General features: G+C 36.9%; 1 protein-coding gene across 1 annotated transcript in view; it reads right to left on the bottom strand.

Moving 5' to 3' along the window:
* Window positions 1-3,930: 3,930 nt before the first annotated feature.
* The window catches only part of Gbe1 (1,4-alpha-glucan branching enzyme 1), a 253,228-nt gene continuing 235,925 nt past the window's right edge, over window positions 3,931-21,233 (bottom strand). Inside the window, exons 15-16 of the mRNA XM_028876721.2 lie at window positions 12,057-12,174; window positions 3,931-4,651 (exon numbers count right to left, since the gene is read on the bottom strand). Of these exons, the coding sequence (XP_028732554.1) occupies window positions 4,595-4,651; window positions 12,057-12,174 (175 nt within the window). The 3' untranslated portion in view covers window positions 3,931-4,594. The remainder of the gene's footprint in view (window positions 4,652-12,056; window positions 12,175-21,233) is intronic.

Consider the following 21,233-nt stretch of genomic DNA (forward strand, 5'->3'; position numbering starts at 1 on the left):
CATTAATTATGTAGATATCTAAGTTTCTCAATGTGGTGATATTTTAATTGTGCTGAAATGTGATATTATTTGCATGTTAATAAATAAAGTTTGCCTGGAGATCAGGGATCATTAGCAAGCCAGGAATAGAAGTCAGGTGGTGGTAGCCCATGCCCTTAATCCAATCACATGGCAGGCAGAGTCTCTGTGTCGTCAAGGACACAGCCAAGTGTGGTGACACAAACCTTTAACCCCAGTACCCATAGAGACCTGGAGGTCTGTATAGATTGGCAGTGACGAAGAAGTCATGTGGCTGGGCTTAGAGCCAATGAGAAGGCAGAACAGAAAGGCAATAAAAAGACATGTCAGACAGGAAGAAACTCTCAGGAAGTGATGGCGAGTGGTAAGCTAAAGGTAGTTTTGGCTCTTATGTAGTGCTCTGATCTCTTGGGCTTTTAACTCTGTATTTGGCTCTGTGGCTCTTATTTAATAAGACTGTTTAGAAATTCATCTATATCTCAAGATATTTTTCTTGTATTCCTCCAGTAAGAATTGTTATGTTTTATTTTTCATGTGAACTACTAGAATATTTTCAATAAAGATGTCTGTATATGTAATAATAATAATAAAAAAGAAAGATGTTATCTAGCTGGGTCTGTTTGAGGAGACCCTGGCAGTGTGATCAGGATCTATCACCAGGCATGAGCTGGCTTTATGGATCCGATTCCCTATGGTCAGACACCTTGCTCACCCTTGATGCACGGGGGAGTGGTTTGGTCCTACCTCAACTGAATGTACCAGGCTTAGCTGTCCCCCCATGGGAGGCCTTACCTTTTTGGAGAAGGGGATGAGGGGTGGGTGGAGACAGGGGAAGGTGGAGGTGGTGGAGCGGGATGAGAGGGAGATCTGTGGTTGGTATGTAAAATGAATTAAAAAAATGAAAAAAGAAAGAGAAGAATGCCAGTGATCTGACATAAAAGACCTACAGGGAAGTGTACTAGACTATTACCAGTTTCTCTAAAACTAGCTGGACTAAGACAGAGGAAAGGAAATTGTATTTAGTTATAGTGCTTAATATTTTATTTGTCTATTTTAAAAAATTAATTCTCACCTAGCAATGTACATTTACAGCTCTTCTCGGTATGTTGAGGCTGTGGACATTAATTGGGGAACACAAACAACTTAGACTGATAAAAATCTAACTTCACACTGTGAGCTATATTGAATATAGAGGAACTGTCATTCTAATTACTCTGGTCATTTAAAATCTTCCAGGAGCACACGAAAGAAAATGGGTTTTAATGGTAAGCAATTTCTTGTGTTCAAAACAAACAAAACAACAAACAAATACCCACCTCAAACTTTGCAAGAAGAAGAGCCTGAGTTCAGTTTCTGGAATTCCTGGGCATGGTGGTCTGTGCTTTGGGAAGGCAGAGACACATAAATCCTTGGGGTTCACTGGCCAGCCTGGTTAGCCTACCTGGTGACAGCCTACGATGTGGCAGATCCTGTCTTAATAAACGGTGTCATCTGATGACACATACCTAAGGTTGTATCTTAGCCTTCACATACATACACATGCATGTGCATCCATACTGCAACATGCACACCTGCACACACACCTGCACACACACCTGCACACACACACACACACACACACACACACACACACACACACACACACACTACCTGATGCAAAACAATCATCTCAATCATCTTTCCTCATATACAACAAACACAATAGTAAGAATTTTATACCAGTACAAGGAATGTCATATTTGCACATCATGCTATTATCACTAACAAGTACAGAACACAAACCATGGAAACACAGAGTTAGGAGATACTAAGCTCCTCGAGGAATGTGGCCAGGTCCCTCTCCTAGGAACCTTCAACCATCAGGTCTACCCACAGAGACCTGCTCTAAGGACCCAGTTCCTGCCCGCCCTATAGAGTAAAAAGCCCAAACTCTGAATTTGAAATCCCACTAATCCCCACGCTTGCCCTGAGCTCTGGACTTGAAATCCCACCGATCTGCACCCTGGAAAGCTCATCCACTCACTCCAGGAAACACTATCTTCTGTTCAGTTCTCTAATGCTTCTCTTCTGAGAAGAGGCAGCCATCCTCCTGGGGTCTTCCCTCTCAATAAATCTCCTCTGTGAGATTTGTTGTGCAGTGTGACTTTGTGGTGTTCCTTGTTTTCTGAATGCCAGGCTACCTTTACCCTCAGAGCTGTAACACTTACACTAACACCTTTGCATAGTGTGTAGCTGGAGTTTTCTCTCCAGGTCCCATCAAGGTCCTTCAGTCTAACAGCCCACTTATAAAATAAACACACAGACGCTTATATTATTTAAACTGTTTGGGATAATGGCTCAGGCTTCAGGCTAACTGTTCTTATATCTTAAATTTTCCCATTTCTATTAGTCTATAAGTTGCTACGTGGCTTGTGGCTTACTGGTACCTTACATCTCACTTGTCATGGCAGAGGCTGGCAGCGTCTCTCTGCCTCAGCCTTCCACCTCCCAGAATTCTTCTCTTTCTTGTCTGCCTACCCTATCCTTCCTGCCTGGCTACTGGCCAATCATAGTTTTATTTATCAATAAATAAATAAACTAATGCCACGATGGCTTCAGTCAAGCTTTTCTGTGTGTACCACTATGAGGTGGCATGTTGAATCTTAGGAAACTAAGCTATTATACTATTGCACTTGGAAGTGAGGATAAATAACATGTTTTAGACACAGATCTCCAAGGTTTTACTCAAAGTTGTCTACTCAAAAAGGATAGCTAATATATAGGTTTAGGTGCAAAAGTAAATACACTCCTCATTCATTACTGTTTTAAAAATTCTAGGGTATAATATTGCTAATTTTTGTGAATTCCATCCATGCGTAGCATATTTTGATTGCATTCACTCCCCTCCCCCATTTCTAAGCACTTCTTACTAATTATGAATCATCAAGCTGAAACAAAATAAAAATCAAGAATTAGTATTAAAATAAATGAAAAAGTGACAACACATTTCTCATGAATGTATCATAATTTCTTTCATGCATAAACTGCATACCAATGACCTAAAAAAAGCACATTTATCAAGTATCCCACTGGACTGAGAAAGTCAATGCAGCTTTTAAAGGTTCTCACTTAAAGCTAAAGAGTAGCTTAGGTATCTGAATGGGTTAATATGATTTTCTTTTAAAAGTTAGAAATTGTCTATGTGTTGATTATGCACACTTGTGTAGGGCATATTAGTGTACATGACAGTGTGTCCATTATCATGCATAGAAGATGCTAACAGCCTTCCTCTATCTCCCTTCACTTTATTTTTTGAGACAGAGTTATTTACTGAAGCCCACTATTTTGCCAAGGCTGTCTAAGCAGCAACCTCCTGGGATTTGTCAGCCATCTTTCCCCAAAGCTGAGGTTATAGGTGTACACAGTCACTCCTAGCTTTAATGTGAGGGCTAGGGATTTGAACTTACATTGTCTTCTGCTAATTTTACTTTCAGTTTTATTTTTGTGTATGTGCCAACATGTGGGTATGTCCATGTGAGTTCGGTTACTCTTGGGAGCCAGAAGATGATATTGGAAACCTTGTAGCTGGAGTCACAAGCAGTTGGGAGCTACCTGATGTGGGTGCTAGGAACTGAACTCAGGTCCTTTGCAGGGGCAGTCCTTGTTCTTAACGACGGAACCATCTCTCCAATCTCTGAACACAGGTTCACTGGCTTTCGCAGGTGCTCTAAGCCACAGGTCCATCTCTCCAGGACGCTGGTTAACATGACTTTAAATTACAAAATGTTTGCCAAAGAAAGAAAACTTACTAGTTGCCTGGTCCATTACGCACATGTGAACTACGTAGAGAATGTATCAGAGTTGAGATGAAGCACACTAATATTAATTGCAAATCATTCCTTATAATACCACAATAAAATGAGCATTTGCCAATGCAATTTAGCACTTTTTTATTGATTGAAATGAAAGACATTTTCTGAAATGCTACAATTACCATTTTAAGTCTTCAGAAAGACTGAGATATCAGCATTTCCTAAAACAGTATATTGACAGGTGATTACAAGATAAAACTTAATGCAAAATAAGGCACAGGTATTTTTATGCTACCGCTACATATTTAATACAGTATTTCTAAACATAATTTGGGGAAGAAAAAAAAAGAGAGGGAAACAAACTCGGTACCTCATAATTCAGACCAATAGACATTGGAACAAATAAGGCCGACAAATATCCATCTCACAAAATACTGTCTTACTACAACAAAAATAATCGTGCCTGATGAATAATTCAAATTTGAAATTAAAGGATCAAATACTCTGCCAGTAATGTAACATTTAAAAATTATTATATATTACACTTCATTTGCAAATCCTAATTTCTCAGAAGGCTTCAAAACACACATTGCTAATATTTTAAACACATCTTCCCTTCTACTTCAGAAGTAAGTTATATATTTGCATATTCCAGCATTGAATTTCAGCCTGATGTTTTGGCTAGACAGCCGTGTTCTTGCAAAGCTTATGCATTATCAACATTGTGGCAACGGAAAGCAGCCAACCGGACACATCTGCCTGAGGTGGGCTGAGTTGAGGTCTCCTCAGTTTGGCAGATCCACGTTCTGAAGGATGAGAGCCACTCGGCTTGGAATGTACACCTGTCAACACAATCACATCGATGTAATTGGAAAACATGCCGAACACGCTGTCATCGTATCACAGTGACAGAGACATCATGCATGCAGTCTCGCATCCGACTAAGGTTACAGTGACCAAGCCATCAGAAGGCTGAAGTTCATAGTTAAAACAGTTTGGCAGAAATCGAAAGCTATTACAACAATCACCAGTAGAGGGCTCCATACTATTTACAAAAGATGAAATTCCTCCCAGGAATCAAGCAAAGGGCTCTCTGAAACCATATTTCACCATTAGGTGCAGAAGGGCTGTGTGCAGTTCACAAGGTTGCGGTGATTAGAACAATTAATGCAGCAACGAGGTACTCAAAAGAACAGTGCTCTTCACTAAGACAATACGTAACCTTACCATTTTTAAAAAGCTTAAGAACAAAATCTGGAATGTAACATAAGGGATCCTAAGTGTATCAGTTAACCCAATTTGAAAAAAAAAGAAAAGAAAAAAAAAAAAAGAAAACAAGCGAACAAAATGAAGCCCCTTCCTTTGATAGCCCTTTCGAAGCTCCTTTCCTAGCTGCAATCTCAGCTCAGCCACTGCCTCTCACCATCTCCCTCATAGCCTCCTGCCACAGGAGTCTTACGTTCCTCTCAATCTTTCTAGAATATGTCTGTCTTGCGTTCTGAACTCTCTGCTTCGTTGGTTCCTATAGCTCTCAGGTCTTAATAACTCCTAGACTCTTGGCCAGGTTTTTTCCAGGACAGTTCCAGATCCAGAATGTTCTCCACTCCATTTTAAGTCACAGCAGCCATTTGGCTCCTTCTAAATCCTCCCTACAATGTGTCATTTTTGTTTTAGTTCTTTTCTCTTTTCCAGATATCTATCCTTCCTAACGGATCAGGCACTTTATGGAAGCAGGGGTTAACTATCTCTTGATTTCTCACAACTGTCGGGGGCTATTAGGAAAGCTGGGTACCAATGATGGCTGCAAAAAAGAACACGTAAGCAGACGAGAAACAACAGCGAGCTGGTATGTTCCGGCTACCAAAAGCCCTCCACTGTGGCTACTCATAAAGTATTCTATATAAAATTTATAATGAATGAACCATGTGACCTGATTTATATTATACTCATATAAGTACTAGCAACATAAACAATAAAAATAAAAATGGAGATGGCTGATATCATTGTGAGACCTCTAGCCATCTCTTTATTATTTTACCATATTCAGTCATTTTTATCTCTACAAGAACACTTGACTGAGAGTTTTAAAAAGTGTCCTTTATAGTTTGCAACCGAGATAAAAACCGCAAAAACATGGCTTTATAAGAAAAATAAAAATTTCAAATGTACCTTATCTTTGCAAATGGCCTCACTATTTAAACCTCACTAAGATATCAAGAATAAAGAATTCCAATCATGCTTACAAAAGAAGTCAAGACAGACCAAAGGACCTGGCTAATTTGGAGCACTAAGACACAGTCTTTTTAAAAAGATGTCATTTAAATAAAATTATATCATGAATGAAATGGCTAGAGGTTGGGATTTCTAATCTTTCCTTAAATATAACAGTGATTTGGAAAATAATATTCATCTGATAAAAATTTTACAAATGCTAACAGTCACTGTTTAGTTTGGTGTCACAATCTGATTGTCAATCAAGTATTTTAAAAAAGATAAATATTACATCCCCATTGTCATTATATGTGAGGAAATCAAGTATTTCAATGCCACCATCTGTTTACCTATAATTTATACACTGCATTAATGTCTACAGACTTTTAAACCATATTAGAATTTAACTGCTACTGCAATTCATTTCATCCAAAAAGTGTATTCTTTTTTTTTTTTATTAAGTCACAGATATTTAAAGTAAGATGTAGGAAACTGTTCTGCAAAGGGAAGCTGGAGGTATCTATGAATAAGGAAGGGCTACTTCATTAGAGCCAGAAAGATCTAATCCAAGGGACTGTGAACTTGTACATTGAAGACACAGACAAAGAAACAAATCCAAGCAAATGAGAAGAAACAAAGGGGCCCAATAGTCAGGAAAGTTCATTTCCTACCCTAAGCACCCCGAGTACAAATTTAAATATATTCTGTCCCTCGAAAGGGCAAACGTCTAAGGGAGGTTGTCCATGTGTTATGATCGCTGTTACTGAAGTTGAGTCAGGAAGTGCTGCCATGAACAATCTTACATCAAAGAGTAATCTAAATTTCTGTAGCACCAGAAGCCAGACACAAATGTCTCACATTCTTCTCCTGTAAAATCATTCTGAGAAGATAGTGTCCCATAATACTGGCAACAGGAACCTGACAGGTGAAGTCTTCTGAAGAAGTTGCAAGGAGACACATTAATCAGACTGAGGGCAAATAATGATTGGTCCATCTCAGTGTACAGCACAGTGATACATCAGAAAAGGTCCACTCAATCTCTTATTTGGATTCTAGGTAATTACGGTAGCTACTGCTTGATTCATATCTTCATAATGATTTATTAATGGAATATTAATAACAACTATCATTTCTAAAAAAGGCTTCACCTCTTTGGAACCTTCAATATTTCAGTTAGTTCAAATTTCAGAATTGAAAACAAGAGAATGTAAGAAGTTCAAGTTTGTAATATAGGAATTGACTTTTCAACTTTGGCATTAGATGATTAAAAATGTTCTGAGAGTTCACACTAAATGATGCTGACCATTCCGTGTAAGGAACTTTATGGTCCCAATTCTAGTTATACTTACAGACTCCAATACTGCCTGTTGAAAACCCTTCAGTTGGTAATCCTACAATATCTTTAACAGGAATATTGTATAAATACAGCTTTTGCTGCCATTAATTAGCACATGTGTTTATGTTGCTCTGGAGCCTTTGTATTATAAGCAGCATTAAAAAAAAAGTTTTCCCACAAGCAAGTGATTTTTCTCCACTCTGGACTTTTATGAACATTTGTTTTATTCTTTATTGGTTTTTTTTTTTTTTTTTTTTGTGTGTGTGTGTGTGTGTGTGTGTGTGTGTGTGTGTATAAATCAACTTTCTTAGTGGTTAGGAAATGACTACCAATTATACCAAAGGCTGAAGATAATCAGTGCTAACCTTAAGATAAGATCATTAGAAACATGAACAAATTTTGGGTCTCCAAAACTTAACGCATAAGTACCGGCTCTGTAATTCTCCTCTCACGATTTAAATTCCCAAACAGTTTTGATTTGTATGGCAAGAGGAGAGACACAGACATAAGTAGATTTAAACATAAATGTTTAAGCGTGCTTAAATATAACTCACATCTTGGTACACACATTCAGAAAAGATTTAGCATATATGTTATAGACCATATGTGCTGTAAAACACATCTGATTACACATTCAGCCTTACACATATTACAGTGAGAACCACATAAAGAACAAATGAGACAATGTAATATATGTCGTCTATGAAGTCCATTGTCTAGCCATAGTCATAGTGACCTGCTTCAAAACAAATAGCACACACTTCATCTACTGAGTGTCAAATGCATGTTAATCTACCAGCTATTTTGGCTAGTTCACAAAGACTTACACACTACAGTAACCACTAATGTGGCTCAAACCACATGACACAAAGTGATCCATTATGTCAGTCAAACTGTTATTTTTCTTTAGGATCATAAAAGAGTTGCAAAATTAATTACATAATTTTGAAAAACATGGTGTCTAATGCTTGGAATGATAATATTTTAAAGTTTAGGCATGATGCTACACAGGGAATTTTAAAAATATATTATAAAGTGTGCTAAATTTATCATCATCCCATTCAGATATAACATTGGTAGGGTGAAAATATAATTCACTGAAAAATAGATTAGACCTTTTTATAGGTGTTTTCCTTTTTTAAAAGTGACAGTTAAGGTAATTTTATTTTTCATATACATGTGTTAGTTTACAAAGTACTTTCTAAGAAAAATATAACTAGCTCTCATTGTATGTTTAAGAGTTAGAATATATATTAATTAATTTATATTTATTAATTGAATTCCTATTTATTAATATATAATTCTATATAGGCTTTGACACAGTACATACTAATTTAGAAATATTAAGGAAACCAAACTCTAAGAGTTTGAGTACTTTTTTTTTTTTTGCTAAAATAAGTAAACATTTCTATAGAGAGTGCCAAAGATACGTTCTAACTGTTAAATTGTATTTTCAATATTTATATAAGAGGGACAATAGGAAATACGTATTTGTAAGATTCCCCCATTTAAATGAAAACCCTAGTGAATCCCTACATTTAGAATAGGCACAAACACACTACATGTTGGGAAGGATCCAAGCTGACAATGTAATTAATACCAAGCCTCCTGTTTCGGTCATATCTTTATCATTGCCATTGGCCTTGGGGGCTGTAAGGAAGTACAATTATGTGACCTTGTAGCCCCTGTGGGCAATTGAATTTACGAGCCAGAGAAGGGCAAGGGAATCTGGTCACCCAAAATGTGCCAATTAACACAGAAGTTAACATACCAGTTCCTATGTCAGAACCTATAATACAGAGAAGTGATTATGCTAAAATGGAGCTCCCCTAAACCAGCAGCACAGCAGACTAGAGGAGGTCAGCCCTACTAGTTCAGCAGCTGTGGAGTACCCTGACTTTCCAAATGTGTTTCTGTGGTGGTGTGAATCCAGTTAGCACTGGTTTCATGGTCTTCAGTTAAGGAATCACAGACAGCTCCCAGACAGTACCTGCTGATGCCGCAGGATGCAGGTGTATTTTAAGATTCCTCTGAGCTGTGTTTGCTGCTGTCTTTGAAAGCAGATTTGACACTTACTCAGCAGATCCCTGGATTATTGAGCTTGCACATTAAGCTTTAGCAAATGCTGTGAACCGGTTATGATGGGCAGAAATTTCATGGAAGAGGGAAAGTTATAGTTACTCTTCTTCCTTTCATGACACGGGGAGTGCAGGACACAGAGGTCATCTTCCTGGTGACTGTATGAGCCACAGTGCACCGAGGGTCATTGTCAAGCACTTGATTGGATTCCAGCACTCAGAAATCCATTTATGAAGGAGTTTCACTATAATGAGGCATTCATGTGACAGATGTTTTGTCCACGTAATTTTCTATCCCCTGTTCATTACCCTAATTGCTTAACAGAGTAACTGGCAAGAAGGAAGTTGTTTTCATGGATATATATTTTTTTTTCCTGGTCCATTGGGCTCCCTTCTTCTAGCGATCGATCACTTTATCTGCACCTGAGCACTGTAGATGGGCATTTTCTAAGTATCTCTGGCCTCTGAGAACCAGACACTGCTATGAGGAAGGCAGGCTCCCCACCCCCTTGCTGATTGAGGTGGATCACAGCTGTGGTGTGCACAGTCTTTAGACCTTTCTTCTGTGCTTGTGGTGCATTACTGAGACCAAGCAGGGAGGGAGAGTCTCCATTCTGTCTGCTAATTTAGAAACTGTGTTCCATGTCTGTGAGATCACTTCAATTAGAGCTTAAAAAGTAACCTGGTTGCCATGACCCCTGGCTTGTTGACTGGTTTTAATTATGTCAGAAGATTTTTCTCCTGAAAAACTGAATGGATGCCAAAAGCTTTTCTATCGACACCAAGGATTGGGAGTGCTTATCAACGAAGGTATTTGTAACCAAGCATCCTCAAGGCACTCAGTGCCTTGATATGTTCAAGATATGAAAATGACGCCTCTGACGATAAACACATAAGGACTTAAACACACAGCTAAGGACCTTTTGTAGTTTCTGAAAAGCTTGGCACTGTTAATGGGTTTGTGCCTCCTAAGAGTCTCTTGCCATACAGAAGATAGTACAATATGTCCTCATTTACAGGTGAGGGAAATAGCTGTGGACAGCAAATTAAATTACTCCAGTGCTAAAACTAGCAAGTGGCAGACAGGGCACTGGATTCCAGGTCTCTTCCATGGCATTTTGTCATCATTTCACTCCAACGACAAAGCCTCTCCACAGCAAAATTCTGTTGAGATATGGGAACCTTTGGTAATTTTATCTACAAAAGAAGTTTGCTAAATCTTTCAAACTCCTTCTGTCAAATTCAAGTGGATAAAGTTCAGTTTTACTGTGGCAGGCTGCCGCTTCTCAGGTTCCTCACTGTGAGCTGAATCATCTCGCTAAAGCCCTCAGGAGTCTTTTACCTTTTTGGTTATTCCACATCTTTGAGGTAATTGTCTCACTCACTTATGGAACTATTTTTATCAACTGTATCGCATATGTCAAAATTGAATGCCCTGACACGTTACAGCAGTTCTTCAAAAGCAGATGGTACCTGTGTGCCCTCTCTCTTAAGCATGCACACACTCCCTCTGTGCCCACCTAAACCTACATCAGAGCTATTAAGACACACTCACACCCACACATAAGAACAGCAGCTGAGTCTGCCTAGCCACTGCACTTACATCACTGCTTAGATATGGCTGCAGTCTTCATTTATTTTATGACTGACCCACTCTGCCCAAAATATAGTACTTTACTAAATGAAAGACTTGTTCAACTTCAAGTGGTAGGGTATCATATAAAAATGGATCCCAGGGGTGCCATATAGATTTTAATGCTCTACTTCTGAACTTTTGAAAAAGTGAGCAATTTATAAAAATCTGCTTACTCGCTATGATATATCCACATATTTGTTAGATATTTTCTGATGTCACAAATGTAAGAGAATATCTCTCACAGTGAAAGAGAATGATGGAGATCTGAGAGAGATATACAGACAGAGGGGAAATGGAAATGCAGGCACATGATCAGTCAGCCAAAGAAAATATGATTTATGTGTAACGTAAGTTTACCATATGGCCATAAATTAAACAAAGCATCCTTCCCTGTCTAAAGTGTTGCTAAGCTCAACATCTTCTAAGAACTGAAGCTTAATATTTGAAGGCATCGACCTATCATCTGTTTCAGCACTGAGTGTAACAACAAAACTCTTAAGGTAAAAAGTTTCTCAGTTACATGAATAATCCAGACAATTTATAGCTACAAAGAATCCAGTCCTCAATTTACTAGGTGACAGAAAAGATGTAAGTTATTTATTTCTTCAAGATGTTTTAAATTAAACTTCATTAATAGACAAAATGTAGAAATCCATTTAATGAAATAGACTGTAGAGAAAGCAATAATTAAATTACTACATAAAGAATAGACATGGTTGTAATAGAGAAAAAAAGCAGCCTGTCCCCTCCAGCCCATAGAAGTGACTTTAAATCCTATCAATATTCAAGCTTTTCCTATTGTACACAAATATCCTTCAGTATTATTTTTCCTAAGACCCTGTATCTCTTGCCACCTTTTTCTGTTTTCCTTTTAGTCCCCACCTCATGTTACTATTTAAATAATTGTTTCTTTGAGCAAAACCATAACTACAAAAATTAAGAGTTTAGTTAAAATAGAATGAAAACATCTAAAGAATCTTACTTACCAAAAGAGAATAAGGACGGCCATTATGTTCGAAAGCCTCAGTAAAGTAATCAGTGTTGTGGTCCAGTCTCTGGTGTCCTCCATATTCCGGGGCATCTGAATCTAGTACAATTTTGAATGTGCAGCCCTTAAGGAACTCACAACAGTGCAGAAGTGGAAGGAGACATTATGAAAGCCCTCTGAACTGTGTTAAAACATGATTTTGTCATGTACGCGTTCCTTCTCAAACATTGCAGAGGCTCTCGTTTGAAAGAGCTTCTAGACGTAGCCCCAAATCCTATACCCAAAAGGTCATACACTTCATCCAGCCTACAGGGAGATAATGCAGCCTGACACTGAATACCCCTACTGACAGACACTCTCCTTTGCTCTGGAAGCAACCCATCCTCTCTCTGACATTCTGATCCTTACTGAAGAGAAACAGGGCTCACTGCGAATATTTCTACCTAGAAAAACCATATAGAATACACTTAATATAAAGTTGTGATATACCATTCTGATACCTAGTTAGTTTGTTAGTTAATGTCTTTAAAATTCATTAAATGTATTATAAAATGCATACATACATGCATGCATTAGGCTTCTGCTTAATTCCAGTTTGGAAGAACTTTTTACTCCTTCCTCATTTCTGAGTTCAGGGAGTTTGTAGAACCTGAATACTGGAGGAGCAAACAGTGACATGGACAAAGTGTGGATGAGAGATTTCTACATACAGCCTTACCCCAACTACCTGGCTCTAGACAGCACATTTCTATTAATACAGCACAAGCAGCTAAACACACTGTCATTGCCATAGGTGGATTCATGTGGCAATCAAGGAATTTGCTATAATTTAATACCCAATTCTTCCCTTGCATTACCAAAGATTAAACAGGCTCTCCAACATGCTAATCCAGTGTCCTTTCAGACTGGCATCATCTATTTCACAGTGAGTTATCAGCATGAATATACTTACAGAAGACAACTAAAGGCTGTTTTACTAACATTAAATGTCTAGAAATAGTACTTGACATTAAAATCCACAAGTAAATACTTATTGGTATGTGGAAAGTTGGTTTCTTCTAGCCTTATGATGAATACAGATAGTTCTAAGGCATTTTAGTTTCCTTGTCCTAGAACAGAAATCTTCCACAAACATTTGTACATTTTTCATACTGTAAAAAGATCTGAATAATTGTGCATGTGAGCAATGATCAATGGCCCATCATTTTCATCCTTTTCAAACCTTGGTCTGGTCAGAGATGCAGATGGATACACCACAGGAAATTTGCTGGAAGTTGTGACTCTCTCTTGGTCAGCCCAGGTCAGTCTGCTCTGATTCACAATGACACTGATGATCAGGGGGGTGCTCTTGGGTTCAAAGGAGGCAGGGTTGGGGGATGGGGATGGTGTGTTCCAGGCGAGAAAGTGCAAGTGTACTCTAAAGTCAATGTAGCTGAAATGACTTAAGCCTATGAATGAGTTTATGGTAAAATATAATTGGTGAACATTACTGCAGACAGAGCAGATAAGTGAAATACCAAAGGGGTAACCAAAATAAACTTTAGTTCATTCTAGTTGGCCACACACTTGGATTGATGTCAAAAGGTCACAATATGGAGAGTAATGACCCCAGATTATGTTTTTATAACTACTGAATTAAATTATCAACAAATTACGGGGTAGCAACACAAATCTTGGTGCAGGCTGCCAAAGGCAGGCATGTCTTCAACATCAGTAGCTGGATTAGGAACTAGCAAATGGAAGCTGTATTTTAAGGGTTTCCCTGCGTGGACAGGTGGTATTGTAGGTGACAGAGGATCTATATGCATTAGTCATTGTCTGAACACATAATTTTTGGTTCTGATTATTAAAATGCTAATTCATTGAAAAATTCAAGAGTGCATCTTTGACTATATATTTTCATAATCAACTATACAGAAAGAACAGCAGTCATACAAGGGTACATTTATTTTTTGACACCAAAAGGGACTCTCTTATTGAAAATAGTTACAGTCTACTTTGTATGTCTGTAATTTGTAGCCACAGAGGAAAGACTTCTCAAAAAAGACGCAGAAGTTTCCAAATACCAGCTAGACTTATTTTTTTCTGTTCTATAATTTTTGGAAAAACTTCTTCTGTGCACACTTTCGGAATTACCCAGCTCTGTGACTTTATTACCCATGGAACGCAACAGCTTCCTTAAGGAAATACAGTGCTTAAATTCAGGTTTCTACAAAGTGAAACAAAGATAATGGTTGGGAAGTCCTTTCATAGTTGTTATTTGCTACTGTGTGTTATTCAGTATCAAGAAACTTTGCCTTACAGGACCTTGCTTAGAATTTGACTAAAGACATTAAGAGGCTATTGGAACAGCTGACTTCATTTGCAATTATTTTAAATATTCCCTAACACAAGTATTCCCTCAATTTCTTTCAAAATATATAGGAATATAGTTTGAAAAATACAACACAGGTAATTTTGCCTTGTTTCAAATTATCTTAATATGCTTTCAAATTACATGAATACAAAACTAATTTGTTAGGACATATCAACAGGCTGCTATTGTCTATAGCTACCTCCCCACATCTAGAAGAACTGCCTCTTTGTAAGATGTTCTCAATTCAAAATGGCTTTCAGGACAATCCGAATTCACTAACAGGTGATAAAGTGCAAGTAGTAAGATTTTATATTAGAAAAAATGGGGAATAAATTGTCTTTACTACCTCATTCACTTACTGCATTTATAAAATGTACAAGATAGCATGAAAGTTACAACAGTCATAAAGATTGTCTTAGTTTATATGTAATTCACATCCTATAGTGGGGAGACTAGTCATACATATGCATGTCTGTGAGTAGAGGGGGAAAAGACATACAATGAGGTGGGGAGAGGTATAGAGAGAGTCAAAGAGAAAAGGAAGAGTTGACACTCTGTACATAAAAGAGACTTGAAGGCTGGACTAAGACATTAATATGCAATTTGTTGATTAAGTCTGATACTGCTGCATATTTAAGCCAAACATCATTTAACTAGCAGGAAATTCAACCTAGGAGTCAGGACTCAAGTATGAAGGTCAGGCAAACAACCAAATCTGGCACACCAATCAGAAGGTTAACAATGCTCAAGGATAACAAGGTTGGCTAATCTCCTACAGACATAAGCAGTCAAGAATTTAGAGCTATACATGATAGACCTAAAAAACATGGAGGCTGATGCACAACTTGTTAAAAGAAAAGTGGGAGGGGAGGGTACTCCTGCCCTGCCACAGACAACTAGGCAAGTGGAGGAGCTGGGTGGCAAGCAGAATTCAAGGGTAGAACTGGATTCTCTGCAGCTGGGTATACAGTTTATGGGAGATTCATCAGAGTGCTGGGGAATGCTATTTCTTGCTCAGTTCTAAAGTTGAGCTTCCACGCACAAAGAAGCTAGAGTAAATACAATATGAGGAAATAAGAAAGGTGATATTTATAGCCATCTACAATAGTACACTTAAAAGATGGGTGTTTCCAACATAGGTATCAGAAGTTTATTCTCTTAGTTTTAGATCCATTCTGATTCACTTGATCATTCATATGTGAACAGAAAATACTGAACGAATTTTTTTCCTTGCTTAATTTTGGAAAACGCATTAAGAAAAGAATAATAGAATTTTAAGTACAGATTTTTCTTTTCTATAAAAAAGGAGATGAAATTGGATAGCATTTTAAAATATTATGACTTCTTATTTTAAATTCAAGAGCTTCCTAAGTATTTGATATATCTATCAACAGGTTGAAGTAGATAAGAAGTTTTAAGTATTATTTTATAATCTATGTCCTTAAATTTGAACCAAGGAAGAGCCTATTCTGAAGGAGGCCTATACTAATAAGATTAAAGAACAGTGAAGGCATGAAGACTCTCAAATTCAATGGCTCTTCAAATACTTCAAAAGCTGCTGTGTTTGCTCAGCCACTTGATAAAGTGTCTGTTCAAAGTGTGAGCAGTTGATGTAAGAAGTGCTATCATTTTTATCATTCAGTGTCAAACTTCCTTCACTCCCACTGATGAAGCCAAAGAAATTTATTGTAAGGCACAAGTCCTGAGATTTCCAACTGAGTGACAGAAAGGGGGATCTGCCAATGCCTAAGCTACCATAAAGATGGCAGAGCCAGTAACTTACCATATATCTTCAACTGCTAGAAATCATCAATTTTAAGACAAAATTTTTATAGATCTCTAGTAAAGAGAAATGTATCATTATTGTACTATCCCTTGTAAGACATACCCCAAATAAAGACATGGTATAATGGGAAAAACATATAATGGAACATTAATTTGAGAATAAATTATATTTATGTGTAATTCTTTAATCAACACACTTATTTGATAACAATTATAATAAGTCAGGGAGCTAAATAATGTCAGGAGAGAGAGTCTATACCAAGAGAGAAAAAGAGTATAAAGACTCTAAGATCCACTCTGAAAGAAGTAACCCTGAGTAACCAAATGTCTATTTTGTAGAATTAGAACAGCTGGTGGGAAGCAAGGGAGGATTTAGGATTTCAGTTGCTTGAAGACGACTACCCAATATAGAATTTGCCATAATGTTCAAACATGCTTTCCCCTTTAACATTTCACAAATTGAATTTTATCTATCGATATGTATAACCTATAAAATCTAACGTCATAGCTATATAGCATCTGATTCAGTTATGTCCTTTTATTTTGTAATGAGTTGAATTATAATTGTATAAAAGCCCTAGAAACTACAACTTTACTTGCTGTTTTTGGTCTCTTTCAAAATGCAAAAACAGCAGAGGTCTGTGATTTGTTTTGGTACATGTAATGCATGTGTCTGTCTGTGTATGGTGGTGAGCCTGTGAATACAGACCCAATTTAGGCAATTCTATCTTTATTTCTTTTTCAAATTTCTTTCTTGTAATAGAGTAGTCTAGTACTTTATTTTTGAAACCATTGATGATAATGTGACATATATGATTACATTTCTTTTTATGGAAAGTAAGCATTTTGTATTTTCTCTCTTAGACATCAATGAAAAAATAGCACTCAAATAGCACTCTTCAATAGTATATAATTTCTAATATAAATTTGGAGTAAAAATATAAAAAATAAACAGAAAATTTACTTTTGAGTATACTCAATATTTTAAAATTTAAATAAATTACTAATTTAGTTTTTCTTTGGGGGAATACTTTCTTAGTCTTATTAGCTCAAAATAATCATGGAGTCCCAGAAAGAGGCAACATCTTCATGCATGAGCTACATACACATTCAAGTTTGAGAACAATATCTTCATCAAAAGTTTAAATGACAGCCACAGATTTAATTATGTGCCAAGTAGAAGCACATTTGTATTCTAAGCTAGGATGTGCTTGTTTCATCAACAAAAGCTTTCTGGTTTTAGACTACAAAATTAACTCCAATCCCTGCAAGATCGATGTCTTATACATTTCTAGATACTGTGAAATGTGAATATCAATAAAGCGAGCTCAAAGGATGTCTTGCTCAAATGTCATTATCTACCATGTTAATTAATGGACGAGCATGCTTTGTAAAATGAATTTTCATGCAAAATTTTGGTTTATTCTTGGGTGTGCTTAAGGACACACATCAGTAAATAGCAGATGGAATGATAATACAAAATACCAGGGCTATGCAACTCTCTCTACAAACAGGAAAAGTGTTCTAAACCTTAACAGAATATTTCTGGTGATCCTATCTAGCCATGTTTCATTATCTTGGAAGATTATGTAACTTAAACTAAAAGACATCATTGCTTTTCAATAGTTGGAAAAAGGAGAATTGTGATAACAACAAAGTGCCCACATTGCTAGCTTATGTTCCTTCTAGAAATATGCTCTGTCCATACCATCATTATCTACTTACTTATAAATTCAGCTATGTAAGGAAGCAATAGCAATTATTTAGAACTGAATAAGAGAAATAGATTAGTTTTGTCTTTAAATAGAAACCTTATTATTGAAACCAGTTTTTACTATGCTCATAATAAAATCCCTAAAATACCAAAACCCTATCATGCTTTGAACTAAAAAGTAATTTTGATTTTTGAATATAAAGAAATACCTTACCCCAGGTTGGAAAGGTAGTTCAATGGAATAGAGCTGTCTATGCAAGCCTAAGATCTGAGATCCTATCCCGAGTATCTACTAAAATCCTGGGTGTGGCAGTACCCATCTGTAATTCCAGTGTTGGTAGAGCAGGGGCAGTTAGCATCCAGGGGCTAACCTATGGCCTCTATACACCCTTGCACCAGTGAGTCAATCAGCAAATGTGAAGAGGCCTCCTGCCCCATGAACTTTCTCCCAAGCAAACTTACTCTAAACTTACACTCCAAAAGCCTGAAACAGAATCCAATAAATACATATCTAAAAAGAAAAGATGGTTGGGAGTTTGAAAGAGTCTGAAAAACAGACAATTATAGGCAGTTAGGTACATCACAACAGTCATTTCCAACAGCCAAGGAAAGGAGGCAGCATTCACAAACACTCCGTGGGCTTTCATTAAAATAAAAAGAAACTGCTCTCAATTCAGCTGTGTCGATTACAATCTGTGTCTCTTAGCATTACTTGCCTGCCATGAGCCTCAGTTTCTCCTCTGCAAATGAGGTAAGAAATCAAAGCCTTTCTTCAGGGAATTAAGTGAGGCAGTCTTCCCAAGTGCTTAGGCCAGCCTGTAGCACAGGGAAGCTGCTGAAGTTGCTCTCTGTGGTGGCGCGGTTATTACAGAACTGCACACTGCATACATACAGCTCTCTCAGAAGACGTAACTGCAAAGTAAGCCTACTTAGACTTTATTTGACTTGAGAATCAATTTAGCCAATTCTTTCTTCAAAGAGTTGGTCTTTTCTTCTAATGCCTTCGCTCTAACTAGAATCTAAGCTTTTCTTATTGTTTACACACTTCTACATTAAAGTTCTATTAATCAGTACCCACAGATTTTTGAAAATTAGATATTTAAAATTTTTTATTTTTTAAATGTAAAATGCCCTTCAAATTTCTGAAAATGGTGACTCATTTTAGAAAGGCGTTTCCAACGACTTATATCCAAAACTAACCATGACCCTATGCTTTTTCGCTCTGATAATTTTTTTTTAATTTTATTTTACAATACCATTCAGCTCTACACAACAGCCACAGATTCCCTTGTTCTCCCCTTCCTGATAATTTTTTAATGTTTTAATTGAAATTGGTCTGATTTTTAAAGCTACTTTTCAATTTTAAAAATGCTATAGATTCACTTTCTTTCAGGTTATTTGACATAATTTCTGTATTTATTCCACTGTTTTTGAAAACCTAGTTTATTATTTGTGAGCACATTGCTTCATCATCTTCTTGCAATTCCACCTTGGATTCAGATTTTCAATCAGTACATGTTTTGACCAAACTTTGGGAAAGAATTTCCTACTACTTTTGTCATAAAATACCAACCTGACCTTTCTTCTCTCAGGGGACTGAATTATAATTTTATATTTGTATAAAGAAGCATTCTTATAAAATTTCATTTCATTAGCTGTAATGCTTAAATGTTTAAAACTATTTTATAACCTTTAAGACAGATTTGTAATAGATACTCTTTTGAGATAAATAACAATAGGTAAACAAGTACATGTAAATGTGAAGCAATTAATTCTCAATGAAATAAGTGATTGGTATAAGCCTTGGAAATTAGACATTTTACATAATTCTTATTTGATGGGAATAAATGACCAAAAGTTTATTAAAGACACGACAAATATATAGACCTTCATTATCATCTTTGATGGTTAGCTTTCTTAGTAATTCTACTTAAGTACAGAATTGATCAAAAAGACTATACAAAATCACATATCTTTTGAGTAGGTGGAGCAAGAATACACACTTTGATTGTACCATTCTACTTTAAAGTGTATAAACATTAAAATACTTAAAATGAAGTTCAATCGGCAAAAGAGAGGAGGGCTTATATAAGCAAGAGATATTGAGACCATGATTGTCAAAAGCACAGGGACAAATTGCCAAACTAGTGGAAACATATGAACTGTGAATCAAATAGCTGAGGAGCCCCATGGAACTGGACCTAAGCCCTCAGGATAAGTGAGACAATTGATTAGCTTGAACTGTTTGGAAGGCCCCCAGACAGTGGAACTGGGACCTGTCCTTAGCGCATGAGCTGGCTTTTTGGAGCCTGGGGCCTATGCTGAGACACTTTGCTCAGCCTTGGTTAAGGGAGGAGGGGACTGAACCTGCCTCAACTGAATCCAACAGGCTGAGCTGATTCCCCAGGGGAGACCTTGACTTGGAAGAGGTGGGAATGGGGGGTGCATTGGGGGAGAAGGCTGGGGGTGGGAGGAGGGAGGACAGGGAAATCTGTGGCTGATATGTAAAAATAAATTAACTATAAAATAAAAATATTTTAAAAAATCATCATTGTATCTGTGGTATTATAAATATCATTTTTAATATGTGAAGTAACAGAAATATATTAACTTTCAAGAATATCATTATTTAGATCTTTCTTAGTGCAGTAGGAAGTCGAATGAGCCAGAGCTGAGCTAGTTTGACATAAAGTGTGGTGAAGAAGTATGCAGGTTTGGTTATGAGTGTGGGGGCAGAAGAGCAAACAAGCATCATCACCACAGACAAATCTCTACCAATTTCTCTGTCTTGTTTTGTGATTACCATGACATTTGAAGAAAACATAATCCAATGATTCAATTAAAACCACAGAAGCCAAAATATTTCTCAGTAAATTATGACATACTCAAGAAATAAAGTGATCATAACAGACAGATAGCCTATGTCCGTGAATTAGAATTAACATCGTTAAATGGTGATATTACTCTAAGCAATCAATAGCCACAATGTGATCACTATCAACTGTCCTCTGACATTATTCATAGAAAAATGAAGAAAATCTTTAACATGTATATGAAACCACAGAATACCTGGAATAGACATCAACTTGATAAAGAACAAAGTTGAAATTATCATACTATCTGTAGCTGGAAGTTTTCCTGTGTCCCACCTGGCTCGCAGTCAGGACAAATCTCCCACCCATAGTCCCTCAGCCATTTATAAAATAATCACTCAGAAGTTTATATTAATTATAACTGCTTGGCCATTTGCTCAGGCTCTTACACTTAAATTAACCCATAATTCTTATTTATGTTTAGCCATATGGCTTGGTACTTTTTCT

This window comes from Peromyscus leucopus, chromosome 12, assembly GCF_004664715.2.
Source record: "Peromyscus leucopus breed LL Stock chromosome 12, UCI_PerLeu_2.1, whole genome shotgun sequence".
Classification (NCBI taxonomy): domain Eukaryota; kingdom Metazoa; phylum Chordata; class Mammalia; order Rodentia; family Cricetidae; genus Peromyscus; species Peromyscus leucopus.